Genomic DNA, 18,755 nt, shown 5'->3' on the forward strand with positions numbered 1-18,755 from the left:
AATAACAACGTTTTCCAGTTTGAACGTTAAGTATCTTGTCTTTGCAGTCAATTAAATTGAATATAGGTGGGAAAGTATTAGCAAATCATTGTATTCTGTTTTTATTTACGATTTACACAACGTGCCAACTTCACTGGTTTAGGGGTTTGTAATAAATTATAAATGGAAACTATGAATTGTGGAGGTCGACAAGGGTCTGTTCTTAGACCAGTGTTATTTTATCCTATTATATAATGCCAAAGCATTTCATAAATAGTCATAGTCACGTTGATGGTATCTAATCGTAGTATTAAGTTATATGCTGCATTTTTTTTAGCCATTTGGATTTTTTATAAATTAATGAACTTGAATCTTTTGTGGGCATATTTAGTGTCGCTGGCGTCCAGTTCAGTGGGTCCGGGTGGGCAGGTTGTCCACGTGGAAACCAGCGAAGTCATCCTGACAGGTGATCCACTCAATGGCTTTGGCGTGCAGCTGCAAGGAGGAATATTTGCTACAGAAACCCTCTCCGCACCCCCCCTCATCCAATTCATCGAGCCTGACAGCTCAGCAGAAAGGTGAGCGTCTTTTGGACAGACATACATAGAAAAAGACACATTTGGAAATAATATTAATTGTTATTTTCTCTTTTTTTATTTGTTTGTGCACAGTGTGCACAATACGTTAGTAACCAATGGCTGCACCAGATCGAGCTATCGGTGAATTTCCATCTGTAGTAAAAATATAATGACGACTTATAAAACATCTACTCACATAGAATACAAGACAACACAATCACATGTGAGCCCTAACACATCCACACACCTCATGAGTCAAATACGCCGTTTGGTTTTATTTCACAGCACCTTCAATTTCTTACTACCTTGCAAAATATTTACTGTGCTCATTGCTCAACCCTTTTAGGAGTTGCTCTCCTCGGTCAGGTTCCTTGTGTAAATACACAACGCTGAATGTCTAAATATCCCACGGTGTTTGCAGCAGGGCTCGCATGAAAGCATGTGTGATGGCTCAGGGCAGCCATTTACTACATAAATTAAATCTGAATGAAGCATTAATTAAACATTATACCCTGACTGGCAGTGGGAGATAGTGGGTGGTCGAGTGCTTTGACAAGTGGTCCTGAACGTGACATGCACAGTAATCGCCTTTTAGTCAAACATTGTATGATGCAGTGCTGCTACGCGCTGCTGATGTAAGCACAATGTGCAACCACAGAGTCAACCTAATGGACCTGTGGGTGTGTGTGTGTGTGCTTGTGTGTGTGTGTGTGTGTGTGTGTGTGTGTGTGTGTGTGTGTGTGTGTGTGTGTGTGTGTGTGTGTGTGTGTGTGTGTGTGTGTGTGTGTGTGTGTGTGTGTGTGTGTGTTCTTGTATTTCTACCCTTCTTGAGACAAGGAAAAGTACCTTTCATATGAGGACCGGTGAACAAGTTAGGACATAAACCATGGTCCCAATACAGAAAACCATTGCATCTAATAGAGAATGTCTCATTTGCACCCCTGGTGGTGAAATCAATCAAAATTAGGGTGGTCTCATAAACGAGGGATTTTTCAAAGTGACGGTTTTAAAAGTGCTCCCCCTCTGGTCAACATATGAAATAACAAGTGTTTGTAAGAAATTGAAATGCGACCCTTTGGCCAAAATGTATTTTAAAAAATACATATGTTTATAGAGACATACTGTAATAACTTAAAGTAAATAATGAAGATTAAAAACAAATTACAAACAAAAAATGTAAAACATATAAATATAAAATAAATTAACTAAAAGCAGTCTTTTTCTCACAATGTGTCGACTTTTTTTCTTATAAATTTGGGAACAATTTATCATATTCTTTCTGTTTCTGTAATATTGCAAAATGTTCTCATAAAATTATTTCATTTTAATGCACAATGGTGACATTTGTCATATATAATTCTGACTTTTATCACAATATTGCCAATTTTTTTTCTTGTTTGTGTAAAACAGTGACATTTTTTGAGGAAAATTATGACTTTTGTCATAATTTTGCTGAGTAAAATTCTGATTATTATTATAATATCGCCAAAATGTTAAAGTTTTCTTATAAAATTGTGACTTTTGTCGAGTAAAATTATGACTCTTTTCATAAAATTGCCCAAATGTAAGCTTTTCTTGTAAAATTGCGACTGTTATTGAGCAATATTCCAACTTCTATCATATAATTGCACAAATGTTCAGTTTTTCTTGTAAAATTTTGACTTCCGTTGAGTAAAATCACAACTTTTATTATAACACTGCCAAAATTCTAAGTTTTTCTTGTAAAATTGGGACCTTTTTCTTGTGAAATTCTAACAAATTTTTCACAACAAGCTTTTATATATTTGCATAGTATGTATTATATATATCCGGAGGTCTCAAGAAGGTTACAAATACAAAAATGTGTGCGTGTGTGTGTGTGTGTGTGTGTGTGTGTGTGTGTGTGTGTGTGTGTGTGTGTATGTGTGTGTGTGTGTGTGTGTGTGTGTGTGTGTGTGTGTGTGTGTTCCTGTATTTCTACCCTTCTTGAGACATCAACGAGGAAAAGTACCGTCCATATGAGGACCGGTGAACAAGTTAGGACATACATCATGGTCCCAATACGGAAAACCGTTGCATCTAATAGAGAATGTCTCATTTGCACCCCTGGTGGTGAAATCTATCAAAATTAGGGTGTTCCCAAAAAAGGAGGGATTTTTCAAATTGACTGCGGTCAGTTTTAAAAGTGCTGCCCCTCTGGTCAACATGTGAAATAACAAGTGTGTGTAAAAATTTGAAGGGCTCCCCCTCTGGCCAACATATGAAATAACAAGTGTGTGTAAGAAATTGAAATGTGACCCCTTTAGCCAAAATTAATAACAATAAATAAATATGTATATAGAGACATACTGTAATAACTTTTAGTAAATAATAAAGATTAAAAACCAATTACGAACAAAAAATTTAAAAATTAACTAAAAGCAGTCTTTTTCTCACAATGTGTCGACTTTTTTCTCATAAAATTGGGAACAATTTATCATATTCTTTCTTGTTTCGTAATATTGCAATATTTTCTCGTAAAATTATTACTTTTTTATGTAAAATTATTACTTTTTAATGCAAAATGGTGACATTTGTCATATAAAATTATGACTTTATATTGTTGTTGTTTTTTTCTTGTTTGTGTAAAACAGTGACATTGTTTGAGTAAAATTATGACTTTTGTCATAATTTTGCCAAGTTTCGATTATTATTGTAATATTGCGAAAATGTTAGTTTTCTTATAAAATTGTGACTTTTGTTGAGTAAAATTACGACTCTTTTCATAAAATTAACCACATTTTAAGCTTTTCTTGTAAAATTGTGACTGTTGAGTAAAATTCCAACTTGTATCATATAATTGCACAAATGTTCAGTTTTTCTTGTAAAATGTTTACTTCCGTTGAGTAAAATTACGACTTTTATTATAATACTATTTTTCTTGTGAAATTGTGACCTTTTTCTTGTGAAATTCCAACTAATTTTTCACAACAAGCTTTTTTATATATGCATAGTATGTATATATTATTATACAAATCTTTATATATCCAGAAAGGGTGGTCCTAAAGAGGTAGGCATTTTTCTCAGGTCTCAAGAAGGTAACAAATACAAGTGTGTGTGTGTGTGTGTGTGTGTGTGTGTGTGCGTGTGCGTGTGTGTGCGTGTGCGTGTGCGTGTGTGTGTGTGTGTGTGTGTGTGTGTGTGTGTGTGTGTGTGTGTGTGTGTGTGTGTGTGTGTGTGTGTGTGTGTGTGTGTGTGTGTGTGTGTGTGTGTGCTGATTGATCTAGCCCGCACACATTTGGTTGACTTGTTGCCTCCTGAGGCCACTCTTCATCTAACCGTGCTAATTAGCTGCTGGAATCGATAAACACACAAACATCTTCCTCTGCGCGCAACAGGGTGATTCAAAACAAATGCACTTAAACCTTCCAAGCATTTAAACACACAGCATGATTGTTAAAAACCCTGTGTTGCTCTGACTGATTTTCATTTTGAAAATGTTAACGCTGCAGTTGATTACTTTGGTGAGAGGCTATGTTTTGTTTGCATTTTATTTGCATTAGTACACTAAAAAAAGATGTATAACTTTTCCAGGAAACCTCGCAGAAAGATGGTGCAGATCAAATATTTGTATTTTTATTTGTCAACTTACATTTTGGCCAGACTTGTCCAGGGTGTAGTTCAGCTGGGCTAGGCTCCAGCACCCGCCCGCGACCCCAAAAGGGACAAACAGTAGAAAATGGATGGACGGATGGCATTGTGGCCAAGTAGGGCAGTGACCCACCAAATCCAGCAGTTGGCGCCGTAGCGAGAGAAAAATGCCTGCTGTGTGTGATGTGTGGCAATACTTTTTAAAGTGCATTACTGCCACCTATAGGTCTGAAGTGCAACAGCTTTGCCTGCCATTTCAGACCAATCAAAAATGTGTGTGTAAATGTGTGTGTTACCCGCTGTCCTGCCCAGACTCAAACCCACATCCACACATTATCATCGAATGAGTGTTGAGCAGAGTTTGCCTGTGACAACAAGCCGGCACAGGCCTGTTTTCTTTCTCAGTCTAATTACAGTTCTACTTGTTTTTTACTTACTTACTTACTAGATGTAGTAATCGACAAGGCCGACATTTGGGGTTTCTATGTGACATCTCCACGGTAAATGTTGCCCCTGTAGATGTGGCCTTCTGCAAGTCGGGGACCGCCTCCAGTCCATCAACGGCATCCCCACCGAGGATGGCACCCTGGAGGAGGCCAATCAGCTTCTACGGGACGCGGCACTTACCAACAAAGTGGCTCTGGAAATCGAGTTTGATGTGGCAGGTGTGTCACACTTTTTATAAGTCAGTCAATACTAACATTCAGGTCCTGCGTATGGGAGTAACGATTGATCGATATTTGCACTCCTAAGATAAAAGAAAATCGATCTCTGCTTGGCAAGTTGGGCTTCCGGAAGACATACCGTATTCTCCGGATCATAGGGCGCACCGGATTATAAGGCGCACTGCCTATGAATGGTCTATTTTTGATTGTTTTTCATATATAAGGCGCACCGGATTATAGGACGCATTAAAGGAGTCATATTATTATTTTTTTTTTCTAAATTAAAAACATTTCCTTGTGGTCTACATAATATATAATGGTGGTTATTTGGTCAAAATGTTGCATAGATTATGTTTTACAGATCATCTTCAGGCCGCTTTCTGACAGCCGCTTCCGGATGCACTGTTTTGTGGGCGGTCTTATTTACGTGGCTCACCTTTGGCAGCGTCTTCTCCCTGTCATCTTTGTTGTAGCGGTGTAGCGTGCAAGGACGGGTGTGGAAGTAGTGTCAAAAGAAAATCAATAACGGAGCAGCATCTCCTCATCCGCCGGAAATGCGTCCCGTGAAAAACCGTCCAACCGGAACTCTCTATTAACTAAAGTTCCTTGAGTGAATAATGTAAACTCACTACACCGGTATGTTTTAGCGCTTTCATGGCGAGTTTACGGACAGATATAAGTAAGAACATTACACTACTTTATATTAGAAATGGCAACAGCGGAGGATGAATGTCCCATAACAAGAAGATAGAGAAAAAGAAGAAGCTTATCGACTGCAGTGTTGCACGGACTACAAAGGCGGACAGGCGCAATTTTTCAGGACTTATGCAGATCCCAAATACAGATCAGCAGGTACCAGAAGGTAAGAAAAGTTGCTTTTACATAATATTGCGAAACAAAACGCCAGCTAATATGTCTTACCGTCTACACACACCATAATAATACTCGTATGTTGAAGCACAGTACAATCCATCAAGCGGTGCCGCTTCATAGCTTACCAAAGTCATACTAAAACATTTTGATATATTTTTGAGCACTGTGTGTAATGTTCTATATTTTCAATAGAACATATAAAATGTTGGCGTTGTTTACTTCAGTCATATTGCAGTCTACACATATCTCTTGTGTTTGACTGCCATCTACTGGTCACACTTATTATTTTCACCATGTACCAAATAGAATAGCTTCGAGGTCGGTAAGCAAAACCAGAATTATTCCGTTCATTAGGTGCACTGTCGAGTTTTGAGAAAACAAAATGATTTTAAGCGTGCCTTATATTCCGGAAAATACGGTATATTGATCTAACATCGATTTAAAAAGTAATTTTATTGATACTACAAAGGAAAACATTGCCTTTAAAAACAGCATAATCAATATAAAGTTGTTTTAGCACTTGTTTAGATATTGAAAGACTATAATCATTATGTGAAAACTTTTACTTATTTTCCTCACCTTCTTGTGCAGAGCTCGAAGAACATATTCTGAAAACGTTTTTTTATGATTGGGCGAACTTAATAAAGCTGAAAGAGCGCAGCAATTTCTGACTTTTCGACCCGGCTACGCTGGAGTCTTTCTCTGGGCTAGCATGCTATGCTAAACATTCGCTCAGACCACCGCAGACCGAGCCAACAGATGACAACAAGCCAAAACTAAAGCGTGGCAGATGAGGCGGGGGTGACCAACTCGACCATAGACTCCGGTGCATGGTTATCAAAGGAAGGCTAACTCTTCTGGTTGTACGACTTCAGTCTCTGGAAAATAAGATGGACAAACTTCGACTAACAAACACGGTGTACCTACAACCGACCATAAGATAATTTCAAACTCCTGCAATGAAAATGTGGAATATCTGACTTTGAAGTTAAGGTCTTTTTATCTGCCCAGAAAACTGCAACATATTATTTTGAGTATTGTGTACATCCCCCAATCCTCCTCCACTAAGGAGGACGGTGCACTACAGTACCTTACAAGAAAAAACAGGAATATAGTAGACTTCACCTGCAGTACAATATCAGTATTTATTTCACAGTCACACTGTTTGATGTTTTGGCTAAAAAGTTACTGGATCGATTTCAACTCACTGAACCGTTTCGGATCGTGTTTTTTCAAAAAAATGGTATCGCCCCTGAATCGCATATTCATCCACAAATTCTGAATCGAGTTCAAGTTGTCAAGTTACATCAATAAAAGGAACTGGAGCTGAACTACGTCCACCCTGGAGTTCCTGCATGTGTTTTGTTAAAGTGTGTGTTTGTCTTATTACAGAGTCTGTGGTGCCGAGTAGTGGAACTTTCCACGTCAAACTACCCAAAAAAAGAGGAGTGGAGCTGGGCCTCACCATTAGTGGTACGTGCACACACTCACTCGCACGCACAAACACTGCAAAATGTTTTTGTCACCTCTATACAGGTAAAGATAAATCATATGTTTTTGGTCACTGCTGTCACTGTATGAAGACATAAGCCAAAAGTTGCATTAAATGAACAATCTGCAATTTCTTGTGTATTTTTTATTTAAATCCAGTGCTGTATTTAAAATTGCACACACATAAATACAAGACAATAAATAAATAAATGATTACAAAATATTTAAAAAAGAAAGAAAAATACAAGAATGCCAAAAAAGTAAATAGTTTAAAAAAAAGAAATATATAACAATGATCATAACAATAATAATAAAAATACTTAGACTACCTTTTATTGTCATTCAAATTTGAACTTCACAGTACAAATAAGAACACAATGTTGTATTAGCTCGTTGTAGTGCAGGATAAAAGAGCAATAAGGTGCAGAGTGTTTGCATTTACAAAAGAAGGTGCATATATAAATAGATTTACTGTACATATAAATATATTGCACTTTTGCATATGCAATGTTTTGTTTCAAGGCTTGTTTAAGTTAAGTTAGATCTAATAAATACTGATAAGGGTTTATATTTTCAGTTTTACAGCATTCTTCCTAAGCAACAAAGTAGATTTTACATTGAAGAATATACTTTTGGGCAGCATTTCTGCGTTTATCAACAGGGATACACTTAAGACCCTTGCCGGTGCCCTCATACAGTGTCATTTTGACTATGCCTACACCTCATGGTTCACCAGTATCCCCAAGCCACAAAAAAAAAAAAAACTGCAAACTTCCCAAAACAAGCTGGTGAGACTCCTGCTCAACCTCCCATACAGGACTCACCCAACTCAAGCCCACTTTTTTCCAAATTGGGATGGCTTAGAGTTGAGGAAAGAGTATACCAAATCACAATGTGCCTGGTATTCAAAATACTCAGAGAAACTGTCCCCAAGTACCTGTCCAACTATTTCACCAGAGTAAGTGATGCTCACAGGTACTACACAAGAGGGAGTTCCACTGCCCTGGTCCCCCCCAAATTCAAGATTGTCATGGGAAAAAATGCATTCTACTATTTTTGCCACCACACAGTGGAATGCACTATCAACAGACCTTAAAATTCAAATTCCCTACTAAATTTTAAAACTGCCATAAAATCATGGCTCAGCTCAACCTCTACCTGATCTGAACCAAAATCGATCTCCAGCAACTTTCCGAAGCATCAAACAGGTTTATATGTGGTTATAGTGTATATATATTTTCTCATTCTGTTGTGCACACTCTTGGAGTCAACATGTGCATAGTCATATACATAGTGTATATGACTTTTGTATATATTGTTTTTCAAATCACCTGACATGTATACTGTGTATATGTACATAATTCATCAATTTTTTAATGTAATATTTGATATACATGATAGAGGTTATATATCTTTTATTAATGAATGTATCAAATGTGATGAATATATAATGGGCCACAATGGAAAACAAGCCTCTTGGATTTTTGTGCCATCCATTTGCCTTTTTAAAGCATTACATGGATTCAATTATTTAAGATGTCAATGAACTTCTCAATCAATCAATCAATCAATCAATCAATCAATCAATCAATCAATCAATCAATCAATCTTATGAATATTAACATTACCATAAAATAATAATTTGAAATAAAAAAAATGCCTAATGTAACATCCACTATAGTCAAAGGGGTTGTAGGCTTCTCGTGAAGTCTCTTTATTGCAATAACAACACATATTTGACACCAATGTTGTGTTTCACTGCATCTCACGATGATGTCATCTGCCTCCATAGCCAATAAGAAAGCAGGAGAGCCTCTCATCATCTCTGACATCAAGAAGGGCAGCATGGCCCACAGGTATTGTATTTGTTCCTTCATGATGTTTTTGAAGGCCACAGTGCTCTGACTGCTTCAACCTCCTCTCCTTCAGAACAGGAACGCTGGAGCCCGGCGACAAGCTGCTGGCCATCGACAACATCCGGCTGGAGAACTGCTCCAAAGAAGACGCCGAGCATATCCTCCAGCAGTGCGAGGAGCTGGTCAAGTTGAAGATCCGCAAAGACGAGGACAACTCAGGTGTGTGCTTTTGCCCCACTACCTGTTCCATGATGTGCAATGTCTTATTGTACCACAAGGTGACGCTGTTGGCTGCAGCTCAGTCCATAAGAGGCTCAACATGTTCCATGTTTGATAATTCCATGAGACAGTTTTTGCATTAATTTCAAAATGTTGCATGGAAGCTCTTCCTGATACAAGGACTGATTCAAGTACACAAGGTACTGTAATGGTTCTTAAGTGGCAATTGGGAAATTACATAAATAAGTAGTATGTAAAGCTACATTAAAGCAAATTAGTTCAAATGTTTGCTCAACCTCTTGAAACAGCTATCTTTGTGAAATACGCACACACACACACACAACAAGAAGATACACTATATTGCCAAAAGTATTTGGCCACCCATCCAAATGATCAGAATCAGGTGTCCTAATCCCTTGTGACCTTCAAATTAGTCCACGTACAGTACGCAGGGAGCTTCTAAGCCATACATCACCAAGTCCAATGCAGAGCGTCGGATGCAGTGCTGTAAAGCACGTCACCACTGGACTCTAGAGCAGTGGACATGCGTTCTCTGGAGTGATGAATCACGCTTTTCCATCTGGCAATCTGATGGATGAGTCTGGGTTTGGAGGTTGCCAGGAAAACGGTACATTTCGGACTGAAATTTGGTGGAGGAGGAATTATGGTGTGGGGTTGTTTTTCAGGAGTTGGGCTTGGGCCCTTAGTTCTGGTGAAAATAACTTTGAATGCTTCAGGATACCAAAACATTTTGGACAATTCCATGCTCCCAACCTTGTGGGAACAGTTTGGAGCGGGCCCCTTCCTCTTCCAACATATCTTTATGGCAAGGTCCATAAAGACATAGATGACAGTCTGGTGTGGATGAACTTGACTGGCCTGCACAGAGTCCTGACCTGAACCTGATGGGATGAATTAGAACAGAGACTAAGAGACAGGCCTTCTGTGACCTCACCAATGCGCTTTTGGAAGAATGGTCGAAAATTCCTATAAACACATTCCGCAACCTTGTGGACAGCCTTCCCAGAAGAGTTGAAGCTGTAATAGCTGCAAAAGGTGGACCGACATCATATTGAACCCTATGGGTTAGAAAATGGGATGGCACTTCAAGTTCATATGTGAGTCAAGGCAGGTGGCCAAGATGTGAAATTTGACTCCCCTAAAAGATTAGAGTCATGTGACACACACAGGGAGTAACCATAAACGGCTTCATGTACCAGTGGTCCATGGAAAGACCCCTGACCTCCTCTTACAGCATTTGTGTCTATTGTTTGTCAGCATTTACACCAACAGTAACACTTTTTATGCCATGTGTGTGTGTGTGTGTGTGTGTGTGTGTGTGTGTGTGTGTGTGTGTGTGTGTGTGTGTGTGTGTGTGTGTGTGTGTGTGTGTGTGTGTGTGTGTGAGAGAATGTGTACGTGCGCGCGTGTGTGTGTTTGTGTGTGTGTGTGTGTGTGTGTGTGTGTGTACTAGACGAGCAGGAGACGTCAGGCAGCATCATCTACACGGTGGAGCTGAAGCGCTATGGAGGCCCGCTGGGCATCACCATCTCTGGCACCGAGGAGCCTTTTGACCCCATCACCATTTCAGGCCTGAACAAACGAGGCCTGGCCGAGAGGTGCATTCACACACACACGCACACACACGCACACACACACACACACACACACACACAAAGTCACATAAAGCTTCTTTTTTTCTTTCTCTTATGTCCAAGTTATTTCTATTTGGAGTGTGTGCCCCCTTAAAGTTAACCTGTTGTGAATGAGTGGTAACCATGGTAACCATGCGAGTTGGGGGGGGGGGGGTCAGCAAACTCAGCACACAAGCTAAGAAGCTCATCCACCAAGGCAGAAAACATATAATTTAAAATCAATTTTATTGTCAAACATTATGATGATTATGACTTCTTGTTAAAGCAAAAAAATAAAAAAACTTGTTCTGAACCATAATCCTCATGGCGAGTGACAGACGCGTATGTGATTGATGCCCCGGAGGTCAGCATGACGAGGAACAAGCTGACAAGATGACGTAACTCTGGGTGGTCTTCATCAACGCCACCTTCAGTGCAATACAACTTATGTAACTTTCATCAAGTGTCTGCACACATACACACACACACACACACACACACACACACACACACACACACACACACACACACACACACACACACACCGCACACACTCACTCACACTCTCCAGTAGAGAGCGTGATGTAACGGTTCCATCATTTCCTCGTCGATAAAGACCTGTTCTCATAAATCTCCCTATAAATAAACCTGCCCCCCCCCCCCCCCCATCCCCTTCTACACAATCATGATCCTGTGTAGGGCCGCGTGGAGGCGGAGCTAATCCTTGCTGACGTTGGCCAAGAGGCAAGTATCCCCTTTCCCCGGTCCGCCCCCCAGCCTGTTGCCCTGCTCACAGGACCCAATTTAAAGTCCTCAAGTCAGCACAATATATCTGTCTGTTGCAACAATAGTACACGTTGAATCCACTTTTGACCTCACCAATGGACACACACCAACATCTTGGAGACCCCCTCACTTCCTGTAACTTTCCTAACACATGTGAACATGATTTATTGTTACAGTTGTTTTACAGTCGCGAGGACACATTTCCCAATACTTAGGTCACTTTTTCAAAACTCTTCACACGGTTCTCCAAACCAACTTTCAGCTCGTCACAGCAGCTCATTTCACTTTCAAAATGCACTAAAAGGAGCAAATCACTTCATACATGTCTCAAATTAAGTTATTCTCCCAGAACACTAGCAAAGGTTGACAGACAACAAACACACTTTTTCACCCACAAAACAATGACCTAAAAAACACTAGCAACAGGTAGCATTTTACAATGTTTTCTTGTGTAAAACAAGGACATCTCTGTTTATAATTCACAACAACATATATGTTACTGGAATGAATCAGACATGATGCAGAATGCTTCAATATATTTGATGTCTTTTATTATTTTTTTATTGTTTTTGCACTGAGTAATTCCAAAATACAATACTGTATTGCATCCAGGAGGGACATTTGATCATGTGGATGGTGGTCATAAACCTTCAACTTCCATGAGGAAAATAATTATAGCATCGATTTTACAATTTAAAATATATTTTATAAAAATATTGCTGTAGAATTGTAGCAAATTGCTGTCTTATTCAAGTTTGTATTATGTTATTGTTTTGAACTTAAGTTGAACAGTTTTGAAAACAGTATGTAAGCATGTGCAAATTGGCCTGTAAGTACACAGAGTTTTGGCGGTTGTTGTGTCGAAGTGAGAAAATAATTAATGTCATTTGAAAGATGTAGTCATTGAATGCATTTTGTGCCAAAGCAATGATAATTGATACTCAGTTTAGCCCATTTATACTTCTGTTGTGCTCACTGTGTGAAGAGTTTTGAAAAAGTGACCTAGGTATTGGGAAATGTGTCCTAGCGACTGGAAAAAATTGTAATATCACGACTTAAATAGTGTATATTTCACAAGCGCTTACAGTTGCACTGAAGTGCACATGAAGTGTCCTCACCTGTGTGTGTGTGTGTGTGTGTGTGTGCGTGTGTGTGTCCAGGACAGGGGCTATTCACGTGGGCGACCGCATTCTGGCTATTAACAGTGTTAGCCTGAAAGGTAAACCTCTGAGCGAGGCCATCCACCTTTTGCAGATGGCAGGAGAGACGGTCACTCTTAAGATTAAGAAGCAGCTGGACAGTAAGTATGTTGGTGTTGGATTCGACGCTTGATGTCCAATACTTGATGCTCTATGTTTGATGCTCAATGTCCGATACTCGATACTTGATGTTTATTGATCGATGCTTGATGTTTAATGTCTGATACCTTCCACAGTATGTACGATGCTCAATGTCCAACGTTCGATGGTAATGGTTGCTGTCCGATACTTGATGTTCTGTGTTCGATGCACAATTAATCACGATATTGTATTTAAAAAACTAGAACAGTATGGCATCAGAGGGTTGGTCTTAAACGGGATTAGAAGTTATTTAACAAACAGGAAACAATACGTGAAGCTTGGCGAACGCACATCTGCAACGCTAAATATATCCTGTGGATTACCTCAGGGAGCAATACTACGACCAAAATTGTTCATTCTCTATATAAGTGACATTTGTCAAGTTACAAAAGATTTTAAGTTAGTATTATTCGCAGGTGATACAACAGCGTTGTGTTCAGGGGAGAACACACAGAAGCTAATACAAATAACAGAAGAAATTAACAAATTAAAAAGATGGTTTGACAAAAACAGACTACCTTGGAATCTCAGTAAAACTAAAATAATGCTATTTGGTAACAGTAGAAGGTAAAGTCAAACACAAATACAAATAGACGGAATAGAAATTGAAAGAGTAAATTAAACCAAATTTCTAGGTATAATGATTGATGATAATATGAATTGGAAATCTCATGTAAAAAATATACAACATAAAGTAGCAAGAAACCCGTCAATAATGAATAAAGCAAAACATGTTCTAGACCAAAAATAATTTCATATTCTCTACTGCTCATTAGTGTTACCTAATATATATTGTGCAGAAATATAGGGAAATAACTACAAAAGTACACTTCATTCATTAATGGTGTTACAAAAAAGATCAGTGAGAATTAAACATAATGTTGGATATAGAGAACATGCAAACCATTTATTCATTGAATCAGAAATACTGGAATTCCACGACGCAGTGAATTTGCAAACAGCTAAAATTATACACAAAGCAAACTATAACCTAATACCCAAGAATATACACCAATTCTTCTCAACAAAAGAGGAGAAATATAATCTTAGAGAAAAATGTAATTTAAAACATTTGTATGCACGTACAACACTTAAGACCTTCAGTATATCAGTATGTGGACTTAAATTATGCGATGGACTAAGCAAAGAAATTAAACAATGTACTAATTTAATTTACTTCAAGAAACTCTTCAAACTTAAAGTGTTTACAAAGTGCAAAGAAGAAGAACCATAATGAACATCTGAATTTATTTAATCCATCCATTCATTTTCTAGATAATCTTACTTACTGTATATCACTATATGGAATATAACTTACTTCACTAATTATTATTTAGTGAACATGTTGAATAGAGAAACTGGAAATTGTGATGTATCATGTTGTATGCATGCATGTTCCAAATAAACATAAACTCAACTCACCTCAATGTCAGATGACCCATGTTTAATACTTGATACTCGATGCCCAATGTTTGAGACTGACGCGAATGTAATTGTTAGTTGCTGTAAAGTCATGGTAACACAAACTTCCATGACAAGTGAGCTGGTTCTGATTTATTAACTTTGCCCCACCAATGCCTAAATCGCAGCAACTTTTAGCCGTTTGGCAACAACTCTGAAGGGACGCCCCGAACTTTGATCATTTGTCTTCCAAGATGCAGAGGAGAGGAAAGCGTCCGAGGCAGAGGACACGACAGAGAACGAGCTCAGCGACCCCGAAGACGATCTGACTGACAGCCAGCAGACCAACAAGCTGTCTGAGCTCTACTCCACCACCATCCCCAGCGTGGACTCAGCCATGGAGTCATGGGATGGCTCCGGGCTAGACGCCGGCTACTGCAGCCAGGGTAAGCTTGGGATTAGAGCAGGGTCAAAGGTTGAAGGGGTCACCTTCCTGGTTGTTTGCCCATGCAGGCACCTACACACACCAGGCTTCAGCCGGCATCGCCCTCCACCCTCACGAGTGGCGTAGTGCCAAGCAGCAGCACAGCATCACGCCCCCACCTGGCTGTCGGAAGAACTATCCCTTTAGTGACGGAGGCTTTAGTGAGGATGAGTGGGAAAAAACCCCAGGGTGAGACCATTCTGACTTTAATTTTCTGTTTACTATTTGCCTTAAACCCAATCCAGAGACAAATTCCAATCCAATCCAATCCACTTGATTTATATAGCACATTTAAAAAAAAAAAAAAAAAAGTTTCACAAAGTGCTGCACAGAAGTTAAGACATACATACTAGGAGAGTCAGTAATATAAAACATTTAACTATATAAATAATAAATACATAAAATACCTCAGAGAAAATAAAATAGACTAAAATAACACAACTCTCCTGCTGGTTTAAAAGCCAAAGAGTAAAAATATGTTTTAAGACGTGATTTAAAACTCATTAAAGAGGGAGCCGTTCGAATAGCAAGAGGGATATTGTTCCAAAGTTTTGGAGCCACAGCAGAAAATGCTCGATCACCTCTGGATTTTAAACAGGTTTTTGGGACGGCAAGAAGAAAGTGATCCGCTGACCTCAGAAACCTTGTCGGGGTGTACATTTTTAAAAGGTCCAACATATATTGTGGCGCTAATCCGCTAAGAGATTTAAAAACAAACAACAGTATTTTAAAATGAATTCTAAAATGAACTGGGAGCCAGTGAAGGGATGCTAAAATGAGGGTAATGTGTTCATGCTTTTTAGTGCCTGCAGTTAACAGGCGAGCAGCAGCATTTTGGAGTAACTGCAATCAAGCGATTGAGGCCTGCTTCATTCCAACGTAGAGGGAGTTGCAGTAGTCCAAACGTGTTGAAATAAAAGCATGGATTACCCGCTCAAAGTCATTAAAAGACAAAACTGATTTAATTTTTGCTAAAAGTCTTAGATGATAAAAAATAGATCTTACAACGGAGTAAACCTGCTGCTCCAATTTAAAATCATTGTCGAACTTAAAATCAAGATTTGTGACTGTTGATTTTAAATAAGGCATCAGGGGGTCCTGGTCACTGGGCGGAGCATTCTGTTAGACTTTGGAGTCAAATAAAATGATTTCCGTTTTGTTGTCATTTAAGTTTAGAAAGTTTACCGCCAACCATGCTTTTATGTCCTCAAGACAATTTAAAAGTGATTTTAAACTTGTCACTTTTCTTTTTTAAAGGGACATAGATTTGCGTATCATCTGCATAAAGATGATATGATATATTATATTTTTTTTACAATGTTTTGAATTGGCAGGATGCACACTGAAAGTGTTTGTTCTTTTTCCAACCAGTTTTGTTGGACAGCAATCGGACGGAATTCTGCTGGAGTCTGACGACAGTTTCTGGTGTCAGGCTCTGGAAGACCTGGAGACATGCGGTCAATCAGAACTGCTCAGAGAGATTGAGGTTTGTTTGCATTTGCTGTAAAACCAAACTGTCTCCTCATGGACTAGTTGCAACTTTTAAAACCAACAGTGAGGCAATTAACCTCACATCTTTCACTTCATATTTTGAAGACAAAAGTTGTTTGGAGTTTTGTGTTAGCATACTTCTCAGTGAAAATAAAAGTTTTAAGGCATCGGACCGTTGGTTTGTGCAGGCGTCCATCATGACGGGCACGGCCATCAGTTTGGGCGTAGAATGCGCCAACAAGCCTCCACCAGATCCCATCCTGAGCCACAGCAGGATGAGCCCGTTGCGACGGAATTCCCTTCTCCACCAGGGGCCGCACCTACACGAGGAGCTCCACCTGCACGACGAAGCCCACCTCCACCAAGGTGACGAGAGCACCGCATCGCTGCACGTGCACAACAACACATTTCAACAACGAAGCTTTCATTCCCCTCATAGACCACATGGGGGTCCACTTCAACCAGGACGACCTCCTGCACCCGGGGGCCCACATTCTCCAGGACAGCATGTCCCCCCTCATGCACCAAGAGCCCAAACCCAAGGCCTCGTTAAGGGTGTCGGAAAGGACTTGGGAGTCTCGTCGCATCAAAGAAGAGATGCAAGGACTTCTGTCGCCGACACCTCTGGAGCTGCACAAGGTCCGTTTAACAAGGGTCTTAAAATACGGAGTAATGTTTAATGGACGTTGGAGCGAGTCCACGTCTGTAAAGCCAGAATAGCTTGATTGCCTCCTGATGACTCATTCATCACACTCCTCCACAGGCAGGTTGATGGTAGAGCAGGCATTCAGCCAAATCTGTTAACCCAATGTGGCGCGCGACACAAAATGTTCGCTCAACTCTGCTTTGGACTCTCCATAGACTTTTAGGAGTCTGTAGACTCACCAAGTTAAAGGTAGTGTAGCGTGACAACGCAGTCAAACAAATGCTAACAATGCAGGTAAAGGAGAAACGATCTATTCCGCCTATATAGCACTCTAAAAAAAACAGAACAGTCCAGTTGCGATCAATTTAATGCCCTGAGATTATACTGTTCGGGATGCATGAGAACCTCCATTGACACTATAAAAAATGCATATTATAAACATGCTATAAGTAAGTATGTCATGTAGTAACTAGCACATTCATAATAACATCAAATATGTACTGTATTTGGTCATTTTAGGCATAACCAAAACGTATTTCCTGAGAACATTACCTGCATTATTAGCCACCTCGTGCTAGCAGTTTTTTAGTATTTGGAATGCACAGAAAAAATAATACACATGTTTATTGTCTCATAGAATAGAATGTCTTGTATTGTCACTATAGACAGGTACAATGACATTAAAACCAACTCCGGTATCAGTGCGACAGTCTACAAATATGCAAAACATAGGAAGTGAAGAAAAATAAAATTAGAGCAAAAGGAGGTAAGGTGCACAGTCCAGTCCTAAGAACGAATGTTCTGAATGTGTTGTTCAAATATTAAATATTATACTATATACAGAAGCATTATAAACTATAAAATCAGTGCCTATGAGAGTTCACCGTGGTTATGGCTTTAGGGAAAAAACTGTTCTTGAGTCTGTTTGTCTAAGCCCTGATGACCCTGTAGCGCCTTCCTGGGGGCAGCAGGTTAAACAGGTCAAAGCCAGGGTGGGAACTGTCCTTGATAATGGTGGTAGCTCTGCTGAGGCAGCGAGATGTGTCTGTCAGGGAGGGGAAATGGCAGCCGATGATCCGCTGTGCTGCCTTTACCACTCTCTGGAGCCTCTCCCTGTCTGCAAGCTGCCGTACCATGCTGTGATGCAGTATGTCAGCAGGCTCTCAATGGATGAGCGTTAAAGGTCAGCAGGAGGTTGAAGTCCAGGTTGTACTTCTTGAGGACTCTCAGGAAGTGCAGCCGCTGCTGAGCTTTCTTAGTGATGGCAGTAGTGTTATCTGACCAGGAGATTTTGTCAGAGATAAGGACGCCAAGAAACCGGAAGTTGTGGACCCTCTCCACACACTCACCCTTGATGTAGAGGGGGGCTAGGTCAGTGCTGTGTTTCCAGAAGTCGACGACGATCTCCTTGGTTTTCTTGGTGTTCAGAGCAAGGTTGTTCTCTGAGCACCAGTCTGCCAACTTCCAGACTTCCTCTCTGTAGGCTGCCTCGTCCCCCTTTGAGATAACTGTAGTGTCGTCCGCGAACTTCACTATGAGGTTGTTGTTGTGGGTCGGACTGCAGTCGTAGGTGTAGAGGCAGTACAGAAGAGGGCTCAGCACACAGCCCTGTGGGGAGCCGGTAGAAGGATTGTGAATCAACATTTTAAAACAAGTACAGTTCCTCTTCCAATAGTTTCACTTGTCCCAGAGGAACCAGACTT

The 18,755-nt window shown here is 39.8% G+C and overlaps 1 protein-coding gene across 4 annotated transcripts in view; it reads left to right on the forward strand.

Moving 5' to 3' along the window:
• LOC133652298 (glutamate receptor-interacting protein 2-like) overlaps positions 1-18,755 on the forward strand; it is a 400,480-nt gene that overhangs the window by 377,702 nt on the left and 4,023 nt on the right. For all 4 annotated transcript variants that reach the window (XM_062050915.1, XM_062050888.1, XM_062050898.1 and 1 more), the window contains exons 12-23: positions 371-557; positions 4,686-4,831; positions 7,097-7,177; positions 8,988-9,051; positions 9,125-9,270; positions 10,745-10,889; positions 12,851-12,990; positions 14,686-14,877; positions 14,945-15,104; positions 16,287-16,401; positions 16,595-16,772; positions 16,846-17,045. In XM_062050915.1, the coding sequence (XP_061906899.1) occupies positions 371-557; positions 4,686-4,831; positions 7,097-7,177; positions 8,988-9,051; positions 9,125-9,270; positions 10,745-10,889; positions 12,851-12,990; positions 14,686-14,877; positions 14,945-15,104; positions 16,287-16,401; positions 16,595-16,772; positions 16,846-17,045 (1,754 nt within the window). The remainder of the gene's footprint in view (positions 1-370; positions 558-4,685; positions 4,832-7,096; positions 7,178-8,987; positions 9,052-9,124; positions 9,271-10,744; positions 10,890-12,850; positions 12,991-14,685; positions 14,878-14,944; positions 15,105-16,286; positions 16,402-16,594; positions 16,773-16,845; positions 17,046-18,755) is intronic.

The sequence above is a fragment of the Entelurus aequoreus genome, linkage group LG01 (assembly GCF_033978785.1).
Source record: "Entelurus aequoreus isolate RoL-2023_Sb linkage group LG01, RoL_Eaeq_v1.1, whole genome shotgun sequence".
NCBI lineage: Eukaryota > Metazoa > Chordata > Actinopteri > Syngnathiformes > Syngnathidae > Entelurus > Entelurus aequoreus.